Consider the following 11709-nt stretch of genomic DNA (forward strand, 5'->3'; position numbering starts at 1 on the left):
GGGCCTGGGTTAGCCCCGGGGAGCCTGTGGCGAGGGGGCACCGGGGGGCGCCGCCACCACGGCCGCAGCTCTGGAAGGTTCTCAGCAGCCAGCAGCTTCTGCCGCCATTACGGGCGCTTCACCCTGCAGGTGCTCCCGGGCGTTGTGCCGCTGCCGCCGCCGCTCCTGAGCGGGCAACCGAACACCGCTGACCCTGCTGCCCGCCCGGCGCAGCCCCGCCAACTGCCGCACCTCACCGGTAAGGCTCGACTCCTTACCGCGAGGGATTTGGAGTTTCTCCCCGCAAAGCTGTGGGCTTTGCGGCCGCGCGGGGTCCATCTGGGCGCAGGCGCTGCGGGCGGGGAGGCGCCGTGCGGTGTGGCTGAGAGAAAGCCCAGTGAAGGCGGTTAAACACGGAGGAATAGTCCCCGGTTCAGATCGACCCAGAGCCTCCAACCGAGCGACCCGTCGTTGGCGGCTGGGGGTGTTCAACGAAGTGTCACTATGTGCGTGCCCTGTTCTCCCACTCTTTCCTAGGCGTCCGCTTTTGGTCACTGTCAGGGCGAGGATACTGGGCTCGATGGACCCCGACCGCCATTGTACGCACGTAGCGCTCTATGCCACGACTTGGGCAAGGCAGCGAGCTGCAGCAGGGGGGTGCATCTGACGAGGTGACCGCCGGCTCTCGAAAACATCCCTGAGCACCGCTGATCTGTATGTAAAATAGCTTGCCGGCAGATGCCCAAGCCAACTAATAAATGGGTAGAAGCAAACATGCCTAGACCAGCCATTCCTAGGAGCAGCAGGCTTAATTCACGTGCAGTGGATACTGAATAAACGTGCACACGTACATACACAGGGTATGCGTGCTCCTGAGTTGCCCTGGAAAGATGGGAAAGTGCTGCCATTGCCATATATTTTTACTTCGCCTGCCACTTGCTCCTTTGTGGTTTGCAGGAACGAAGGTGCTAGGAGCTGGTTAAAGGCCAAAATAATTGTTCTGGTGATTCACTTCTAGCGCACAGGTTTAGTATCACCATCATAATGGAGATTTCGTCAGAGGTCTAGGTGGCATTCTTTGCTCTTCTAGTTGCAATCCGTAAGAGATTCATGACATTTGTATGATGAAAATAGCAAAAATATATCCCCTGCACTATTTAGTGGCAGTGGCATGGTGTGCTAGTCTGTCACGTGCTGACAGGAGAAACTAACTCTGTTAACAGAGTATCTGGGCACCTGCAAGTACAATGGGGCAGTTCACACCTCTCTGAGCCACCTTGACAGTCTGTGAACTCAGAAACTTTGCTAGAACAGTGACACAGTAATTCAGATTTATAAAGCATTTTTGTTTGCTTTTTTGTGTTTTGGGGTGGGTTTGTTTGGCAATGTCAGCTAGCCAGAAAGTCTTTAAATGGCATGTAAGATTCTAAATAACAAAATTTCAGATTATGATAATGAGCCATACATATCACTACATCAACCAGTTCAGAGCCTTTACAGTAGAAAAGTTTAGTCATAAATATAGATGTAGTTGCAGCTCTGTTTAATACTTTAAAAGAAGACATAGGCCCAGCTTGCAACCATTCAAGATGTAAGGAACACTTTTCAAGTCATCAGCCTCTTTGGCCTGGGAAAGGAGGGGTACCTAAATACCCAGTATTTGAAAGGATCAGAACTCAGGTTTAGTGCTTTACTAAAGTGCATTTCAGATGCATCACATTTTATGTGATCCATTTTGGCTCCTCAGAAGAATAACCTGTTTTCATGATTTTAGCAAAATCCTTCWTGGTGAATTCAGCATGATGCTTTCCAGTCAGGGCTCTTAGCTTCTCTTGGTTCATGTAAATTATAACCCGCTTTCAGTCTAAGTCTCTCTGATACATTTTCTGAGCTCAGGCTGTCTGCCAATTACTTCTCCCTAAATGTATGATCTCATGGTAAAGTCACTTCTAGCCCCCAGAGTGAGTGCTAAGATTTCTTGGTAGTTTAAATGCATTTTTTACCAAACTTCGGTCTTATGGGGACTATGTGTTTGCAGGAACTTGAAGAAACAAGATGCATTAATTATAATACACAGAAATGATAAAAATTCAAAAGCCAGTCACTCTAAAAAACAAGAAATATTCAGATCTAGGAAAAACAAACTCCTAGTTGTGCTTGCATGGTTCTCCTTCCTTATGTACCTACATTATCAAAAGTTGCCTGTGCTTGTATCAGAGATTCATAGGAAGCAGTGGAATTTCATACCTAAAATGTCTTCCTCTTCTGCAGCCATATTTTTTTTCATCTGCTTTCACAGTTAATCAGATTTTTTTCCCTTCAAAACCACAACACTCTCCTCTTCTTTAACATTCAGGAATCACTCAGGCTGAGGTTGCACAGGAGAAGAGGAGTATTTAATTGTCTGGTACTAAAGGCCAGTGAAGAGATTGCAAAGGCCAATACAGAGGCCATTAATAGACTTTCTGGGCAGGAGACCTGTTTCAGCTTGATCATATCCTAATTCAGAATATAGATAGAATCCTTAAAACAAGAAGTGTTTACCTAGGAGAAAATAAAAAACACTCACAAAACATAACAAAGGAAAAAAATGTATTTACAGTCTGCTTATTACAAAAGGTCTCACTCATCCTATATGTGCAATCAATTATTCAGATGATTTGTTGACAATTAATATAATTATTCCTAATTATTCTTGATTAGACTGAGGGAATTAATGTTATTACCTCTAGATCATAAATGCAGTAGGAACAGCCTAGAAGAAAAGGAAACCTCATTTTATTTTTCAATTTGTTTGTTTTTACTAGTTAGAATTACCCAGGAAGGTTAATTTACATGATCTGTAGGTAAATGCTCACATAACTCAAAAGAGTGAAATTACGTTTATGTAAGATAAGTAGTAGAACCTCTTCAAATTATTATAGGAGGGGAATTCAATGTGCTTTTTGATAATCAGGAAAGCTAAGAAACATCTGAGTTGTGTGATTGGCATACCGATAGTCTTAAGTGTTTCTGTTTGCTTTCTCCAAAATCAAGTCCCTAGTTCCAAGGTAAGTAGGTTATTTCTACGAGAACAGAACCACTGGAATAGGATCGACTCAATTTGTTTTTAATCCATCTCCATCTTTGCCTTTCTCATGATGTGAATTTACATTTCATGTTTCCTTCTACAGTAGACTCAAAGAGGCACTTTAAGTTGTTTAGCACCTTGCAATAATACCTGTACTTAGAATGTTTTGGTAAGTCTTAAATAAGCGTCTGACTCTGTATTTTTCTAAGTCCTTACTAAAAAACATGACAAAGCTACTGGGTCTAATTCTGCTGCAGCTGACAGTAGTGTAAGCTAGGAGTGACTGCTGAAGTCAATTCTGCAAGCAAGGTAAAAATTGGCTCTAAGGATCTTTGATTAAGCCCTTCTTTATTGGAAATTATGAAATGTGCACTGATTTTAATGGCATTGTATTTAGGTTTAGCTCAGTTGGTTAGAGCATGGTGCTAATAATKCCAAGGTGGTGGGTTCCGTCCCTATATGGGCCACTTGTTTGAGGGTTGGGCTACATGATCTCCAGAGGTCCCTTCCAACCTTACCGATTCTATGATTTTTTTATGTGAGTAAATCATAGAATCGGTAAGGTTGGAAGGGACCTCTGGAGATCATCTAGTCCAACCTCCCCACTCAGCAGGGTCACCTAGAGCATGTTAGACAGGGTTGCATCCAGGTGGGCCTTGAATATCTCCAGAGAAGGAGACTCCACAACCTCCCTGGGCAACCTGGTCCAGTGCTCCGTCACTCTCACAGGGTCAGGCAGAACTTCCTGTGCTTCARTTTCTACCCATTGCCTCTTGTCCTGAGGACAACTGAAAAGAGTTTGTCCCCATCCCCTTGACACCCTCCCTTCAGGTACTTGTACACATTCATAAGATCCCACCTCAGGCTTCTCTTCYCCAGGCTGCAAGAGGCCCAGCTCTCGCAGCCGTTCCTTGTAGGGCAGATGCTCCAGCCCTCTGATCATCTTTGTAGCCCTGCGCTGGACTCTCTCCAGTAGCTCTATGTCTCTCTTGTCCTGGGGAGCCCAGAATGGAACACAGGACTCGAGATGAGGCCTCCCCAGGGCTGAGTAGAGGRGCAGGATCACCTCCCTTGACCTGCTGGCAACACTCTTCCCAATGCAGCCCAGGAGACCATTGGCCTTCTTGGCCACAAGGGCACATTGCTGGCTCATGGTCAGCCTGTCATCYACCAGCACTTCCAGGTCCTTCTCTGCAGAGCTGCTCTCCAGAAGGTCATCCCCCAGCTTGTACTGGTACCCAAGGTTATTTCTCCCTAGGTGCAGGACCCTGCCCTTGCCCTTGTTGAACCTCCTGAGGTTCCTCTCTGCCCAACTCTGCAGCCTGTCCAGGTCTCTCTGAATGGCAGCACAGCCCTCAGGTGTGTCAGCCACTCCTCCCAGCTTGGTATCATCMGCAAACTTGCTGAGGATGCRCTCCGTCCCCTCATCCAGGTCATTGATGAAAAAGTTGAGCAGGATGGGACCCAGTCCTGAGCCCTGGGGGGATGCCACTAGCCATAGGCCTCGAACTAGACTCCACGCCACTGAGGACAACCCTCTGAGCTCTGCCTTTCAGCCAGTTCTCAAGCCACCTCACTGTCTACTTGTCTAACCCACACTTSCTGAGCTTCTCTAGGAGGATGTTATGGGAGACAGTGTCAAAAGCCTTGCTGAAGTCAAGGTACACAACATCCACTGCTCTCCCCTCATCTACCCAGCCAGTCACTCCATCACAGAAGGCTATCGGATTAGTTAAGCAGGATTTCCCCTTGGTGAATCCATGCTGACTAGTCCTGATCACCTTCTTTTCCTCCACGTGTCTGGAGATGACATCCAGAATGAGCTATTCCATCACCTTTCCAGGGATGGAGGTGAGGCTGACGGGCCTATAGTTGCCTGGGTCCTCCTTCTTGCCCTTCTTGAAGACTGGAGTGACACTGGCTTTCTTCCAGTCCTCAGGCACCTCTCCAGTTCTCCAGGACCTTTCCAAGATAATGGAGAGTGGCCTGGCAACAACATCTGCCAGCTCCCTCAGTACCCGTGAGTGCATCCCATCTGGGTCCATGGATTTGTGGATGTCTAGGCTGCCCAGAAGATCTCAAATCCTTTCCTCCCGAACCAAAGGAAAGTCTTCCCTTCTCCGGACTTTCTCCTTCACGTCCAGGCTGCAGGATTCCTGAGGCTGCCCTTAGCAGTGAAGGCTGAAGCAAAGAAGGCATTCAGTAACTCTGCCTTCTCTGTATCCCTCGTCACCAGGGCCCCCGCCCCATTCAGTAGTGGGCCCACATTTTCGCTAGTCCTCCTCTTTGCTGCTGATGTATTTGAAGAAGCCCTTCCTGTTGTCCTTGACATCCCTTGACAGACTCAATTCCAACAGGGCCTTAGCCTTCCTCGCAGCATCTCTACATACTCTGACTGCATTCCTGTAATTCTCCCAAGTAGCCTGTCCTCTCTTCCACAGTCTGTGTATTTTCTTCTTCTGTCTGAATTTGGCCAAGAGCTCCTTGCTCACGCATGCAGGTCTCCTGCCCCTTTTGCTGCACTTCTTACTCATTGGGATGCACCGCTTTTGAGCTTGGAGTAAGTGATGTTTGAATACTAGGCAGCTCTCCTGGACCCCCTTTCCTTCTAGGGCCTTAACCCATGATAGATCCTATCCCTCAGCAGTTTGCTCTATCAGGCCGAATGCAACTCCTGCTGAAGCCAACAGGAACTCTCTGCCAGTTTAATTGAAAGCTGGAAGTATCTCAGAACAAATGATGATTGCATAAGAATCCTATTGACTAGATAAACTTAAGTTAATACTTAAATCACATATATGTTTCTGTGTTTTTAATTAATTTATTTTAGGATAACTTTTCATTTGGAAAGCATCTAGAAAAAAAATCACTGTTACTGTGCTTTTACAAATATACAATCACATTTTAATTTATATCAACCTTTATTTTAAGTGGGTCAGACTGCATAAATTAAGCCCTTCAGGAAAGAGATGAAGATAGCAGAGACCTACTGAAACTGCTTCTGCATTCTTCTTCCTCTGGAAACCTTGCCAACGTATACCAGTGCTCGATCGTCATAACTCACCTGTCTAAACAGAATACATTAAGTCAAAGCCATAATGTTTTGCTAATGCCAGAAGCCARTGCAACATCTGCTCTGATGCTAGTGTATCCGCAATTTAGTAGTGAAGAGGATTTTTCTACCAGCAGTGTTGACATGCTAGAAAATGTTACAATGACCTCTGCTAAGAGAGAAAAGTTGTCCTCAAGAGTTTTGAATTCTCAGAGTAATGAAGCTTCAGCTGGAAAGCTGTCTCTGCAAAAATACCCCTTACTAACTCATGCTGACCAAGAGGACCAGGTGTCCCTGTCAGGAATCACTGAACTTTTTAATGTTACCAAGAAGCCTCAAGCACCATTTTTTAAGTATGATCTAGAGATACCGCCTCAAGCCAAAATCACATCTGTACCGCTTTCTTCTCTCCCACTTAAAATTCAGCAGCTAATGTCAGCCAGAGCTAAAAATGTCTCTGAAATAAGACAAGCTCCAGAAATATCAAGTGTTACTTATGTGTGGCCAGTAATAAAGATGAAAGATCCTTCCAAATCGTTTTTGGCCGTTTTTCCAAAGTCATTAACACCGACCAGCCCAAGCTTAGCAAAACGCAGTTCTAGTCTACATGTAGTAACTGGAGATGTGCAATGTTCCCAAATAACCCCAGTGAAACAGCTTGCACAAGAAGAGCTACTGACAGCAAGGTCTTGTCCTCTTATTGTAAAGTCATCTAACAGCATTGTTTCAGTGATTTTAAAATCATTGACCAGTACCAAGAGTAAAGATTTAAAAAATATTTTACCACTTTCATCTATCAGTCCTACTGGAGACCAAATAGAAATTCCTCTTTTTAAGGATAATGCTTTAGTGATACATAATGGGCGAGTCTACCTCCTGTACGTAACAAGAGATGAAGCTCTGTCACCAGAAATGGACATACACACCCGTGATATGTTGCTTAAGAAGACCACAGTTTATCTCATTACATGTAGTGCTATCCATGATATAACCAGCAAAATTCCACATCCACTGCTGTCAAGAAGGGACCTGTATTTTGTAAAACAGAGCGTAAAATGTCCTACTACCCGCCCACATCAACATGAAACTTTGAATGCAACACTTTTCTCTTCACATGGGATGACTGCTACGTCTCAGCTCAAGCAGTGCTCTCCTTCTCCTGGGAAAGGACAACAGGTAGTAACATGAGGTGATCAGCTGAATGTCTATATATGCATAGAAAATTACTTTCCTTTTAAGACACAGAAGAATGAAATCAAAGTGAATTTTTTAGYAGATTTTTAAGAATGTTGAGTGCTCTGATTTTGATTTCAAAAACCAAACAACCAGTGGACACAAATCACTAGACTAAATCAAAGTAAGGCTTGCAGGCCTTTAAGACCTTACAGTATAAAAAGAAAATATAATGCAGATTCCATCTTGGGAGATATGAAGATTTATTAATATTTGAGCAGGGTGTAAGCACTGCATACTTGGGAGCAACCTGTCACTGTTTAGAGAAGAGTAAGGCTTAGTGTAGCATAATGACAAGTGTTTCCCAAGGGAGAAGGTGTTGTTTCTGGAAACAGGTGATGAGTGCCATCAGGATCACATTTTAAAGTAAGAGTGAAATTAGAAGAGAAAAAGGGCTAGCTGGCAAGGTCACTTCTGAATCAAATTCTTCTTGCAAAGCCATATCACTGAAATAGGGAAGAACATAGAAACAAGCTTGAAGATAAACTGAAGAAGTTTATCTTCTTTCTGAGTGAAGATAAACACACATTTTAAATTCTACTCTTTCTTGTTTCAGTTCCTCAACCAGACTGTACTTCCGCTTGAAGAAGACTTGCAAAAAAGAAATGGAAAAGAAGCACATCAGGAGGAAGATAATGAACTAAGAAAGAAATTTGGTATTGTTAAAGATGTAAGAGTCTATCTCAAGAGGCTAAATCCCACTCAACTTGCAGGGGATTCTGGCAAATCTTCTGCATTTAAATGGAAGGTAATCACCAGGACAGAGAAATGGAAAAACATGTCAAAGGTATTTGATTTTCTATATACAAAATAATGCATTCAGTCATCTTTAAGTGATCGTTACAGTGCACAGTTCAAGATTTTTTATCTTAGTTGCTGAGAAACTATAATATTCTCATGCAGTTTCTAGTGATAAATCAGGATTGGCATTCACAATCTATTTATTGGGGAGGCATGATCAGCATCTTAGGGTCTTTGGCATCTTTTTCTATTCAGTCCATTGGGATCACTGGAGCTTTTCCTTTTTTAGAGCTTTTTGACTTAATTTAATTTATTSCTTCTCTTTTTTCTGCAGAAGAAACTGGAGGAAATCTGTCCAAATTTGTAATCTTCTTATAGAAATGAGAAGTATCTTTGAGAAAGAAAACTGTCTTTTGTGCTCAGATTTTGCTATCAATATATACTTTGCCATGTAGCTGTGAAGATTTTAACTCATTTGACCTCTTGTCATAAAACATTTTCTGTGTGAGAAACTTGCAATGTTTGTAAGGATTTATAGTGCCCATATTTTTAATATCAGGGACTATTGGTGGAGTCAGGAAACTCAGACTCTGTTGATAGTCCTGAGTTATCAACAATATTTTGGCATATGATAGCTAAAATTTCAGGAATGTTATTTTATAAATCATTAAGACCAAATAAGGACCTCAGTTTGATTTTTCAGTTTTTTAAGTATTCCTTTCACAATTCCATTTTTATTTTCTACAAAGCTGCTAAACACAGGATATAGAGTAAACAAGGACATTCTTTCAAAGATAAATTTCTCTTTAGTTGAGAGAGAGAGAGAGAGAGAGGCTGTGCCGGAGGCCAGATCAAAACAGGAGCCTTGCATCTAATACTCTGAAGCCTCTCCACTCTCTCTCTCATTATGGGCTCAGTATGTAGCCCAATGACCCGCTGCTTTTCAAGACATGTGAAGTTCTCCTCAGCATGGTTACTTGCAAAATGCCAAGATCTCTCTTTTATTTCAGTTCTAGCAAACGTTTTTGCCAAGATGTCAGCTGCTTCTGAAGTCTTTTCCGAGTCTATATTCTGGTTCTAGATCCTAAAACAACTAAAAGAAAAAAATTTTCAATGTAGAAAAAGTGTCCGCTGTCATCATACTACCAGTTATGGTTTGCAGTGTCTGTGCTAATGTTAGTTTCTCATAAACAGAAACAGGAGGGGTTTTATCCATATGCTGGGCTCTTTTTGCTTTGGAAGGTATTACCATTCACTTTTAATTACAGTTCTAGAAGCACAAGCTACAGGTCTTTAGTGATTGACCTGCCTTTGAAAAAGTCTTGCCCTAAGTCCTTGCTTAGAAGTATCACTTGGCAGCTTTGCCTGGTGTTATCATAGACTCTCAGAACAGCCATCTACTTTATCTGCTCCCTGAGATTCACAAACTCTTGGTTGTGATTGGTCTCCTGTGTCCATTTTGTATTTTTCTATGTTAAAGCTCTTAAGTTGTTTCAGCAGCCAAACTGGACATAAACTTTCCAACAAATTATACTATTTCAATATACCTTTGTTCAGCCTCTAATCTGTAGGTAAATTAGCAATCACCGGTATTTCACCAGGATCTGTCTTTATCTCTTTTTCAATCTGTAGTGTTACGCTTAAATTTCTATCATCTGAATTTTAAACCAGCATCACCAGCCCTGTTAGAGATTCCTGAGAGTGGTCTACTTTTATTTGTCCTTGTATCAGAACGTCATTGGAGTATACTATACACTCAGCATTCATGAAAAATATATTGTGTATTTTTGTAAAATATTTCAAGGCCACATAAAGCAATATGTTCCAAAGACTTTGTTTAAAAAGGAACAGACATGAACTACTACTTTTTTTATGCCAGTACCCCGATGAAGAATCCATTGTCAGAAAATTTGTGTGGCTTTCATTTTTCCTGAAATTTCTTTCCCTGTAAAGATGCCAAGATGGCTTCCCAGGACAGTCAGATTTTGACAGTGTTTCTCCATCTATCCAAATTATTATTTCCCAACATGCATACCACAAATTAAATGGGATCAAATACTCATGAAATATTTCATGCTTGGATTTATTTTATAGCTGTTTTACATAGATGCTTCCACTTGCTAGTCTGCTGTTGGAAGCCTCTAGTTAGCAAGTGTTGTTAATAGCTCTCACTATCCTTAATTGTTGCTGTGATTGCCATTGCAATATTTTTTGCTGTCATGCCCTTTCCTTTGCAAATTACATTTGCTTTGTTACAGTCTCTCATTTCCATAGACTTTAACTAAACAATCCTGCAAGAATAGCAGATCTTGCTAATGGTATTTTTTTAACAAGATCCCAAAAGAAAAGAACTTCTTAACGGCAGAGGGAGATGTCTGCTTTCTCTATTTCTAAGTCATGTCTGTCTGCATGCATCAGGCAATCTTATATTTCAGCATATGCCTTAATGAAGTGCATCTTTTTATATGTACACTTAAAATTATTTCTGATAACTGTTTAATAAATATATATTAAATTAAGTTTAAATGTTCTGAAAAAATAATGATACGTTTAATCCATGGCATTCTAAATGAATATTTTGGCATATTAGAATCTATATTYACATCTTAGGTACAGTTATATCCCTTTGAACAGCACACAGATTAATCACAGTAGAAATGGAGGTAAATGAAACTAATTATATACATTCAAAATTTTCCCCAAATGAAAACTAATCAGACCACAGGATCCTAGTCCAGACCCATTTTTTACCAATAATATGTTTAATCTACCAGTTTGGCAAAGACCTTAATTTTGGAGTGTACCTTAAAAACACAGATGTATTGATATCAAGCACAACAGGTCCTTTTTAAGATCTTAGTACTATTAGCTGCAATATATTTGCATACCAAATGCTAGATGTGAGTGCATTGCATAACTAACACTAGAATCCTTAAGTGGACAGGAACAACAGTCTTGATCTAATATACATTTTTTTGTTTTTCTCACTTTCTTTGGAAAGCAAATAAATTATGGATTAAATGACCGGTGGCTGAGAATGTAGGCACTAATTGTCTGATTTGCAAGAAGTTTCTTCCTAAATAGCATGGAAAAAGAGTAATACCTCAGCTATAAACATGACTTCTCTTCCTCACACAGACCCAGGGTTTCCTAAAGTAGACCTCCTTCTTCAAGTCATAAAAATTGCCTGATAAGMGTATCAGCTCCAGTTAAAGTGAAATCAATGCTTGTATATTGGATCCTTTTTGTTTAACAGAAAACTCTGCCACTTGAACCAGTTTTGGCAAAGAGAAGAAAAGTAACTAAAACAATGGGAGTAGTCTTAAAGCAGAGGAAGAAGGAAGTGTATTCAACCCAGAGATGCTGCAGAGACCATCAAAAATGGAAAGTGAAGGTCTAAAGAATACTACACATGCTGCCAGATCCTCTTTTTGGAAGAGCAGTGAACAAAGTTGGTGCATTTAAGATGATCTAGATGAATTTTCCTGGAGTAAAAATTTCATGCACTTTTGGGTAAAAATACAGAAGTTGGTGAAGTATACCTTCTCTGCAAATACGCCAGCTGCAAAGGAGACATCCAGAAGAAAAAGAAACATAAGTACACTTTAAAAACCCTTAAAGAATGAGAGACAGC

The 11709-nt window shown here is 41.6% G+C and overlaps 1 protein-coding gene across 1 annotated transcript; it reads left to right on the forward strand.

Annotated features, from left to right (window-relative positions):
* The first annotated feature begins 6158 nt into the window (after positions 1-6158).
* Positions 6159-11475, forward strand: LOC146599619 (ligand-dependent nuclear receptor-interacting factor 1-like). The gene is made up of 3 exons (XM_085298282.1): positions 6159-7196; positions 7891-8082; positions 11332-11475. Exons 1-3 carry the CDS (start codon positions 6159-6161, stop codon positions 11473-11475), a joined length of 1374 nt encoding a protein of 457 aa, XP_085154408.1.
* Positions 11476-11709: the final 234 nt, after the last annotated feature.

The sequence above is a fragment of the Rhea americana genome, unplaced genomic scaffold (genome assembly GCF_003343005.1).
Source record: "Rhea americana isolate MKP2758 unplaced genomic scaffold, rheAme1 scaffold_137, whole genome shotgun sequence".
Taxonomy (NCBI): Eukaryota; Metazoa; Chordata; class Aves; order Rheiformes; family Rheidae; genus Rhea; species Rhea americana.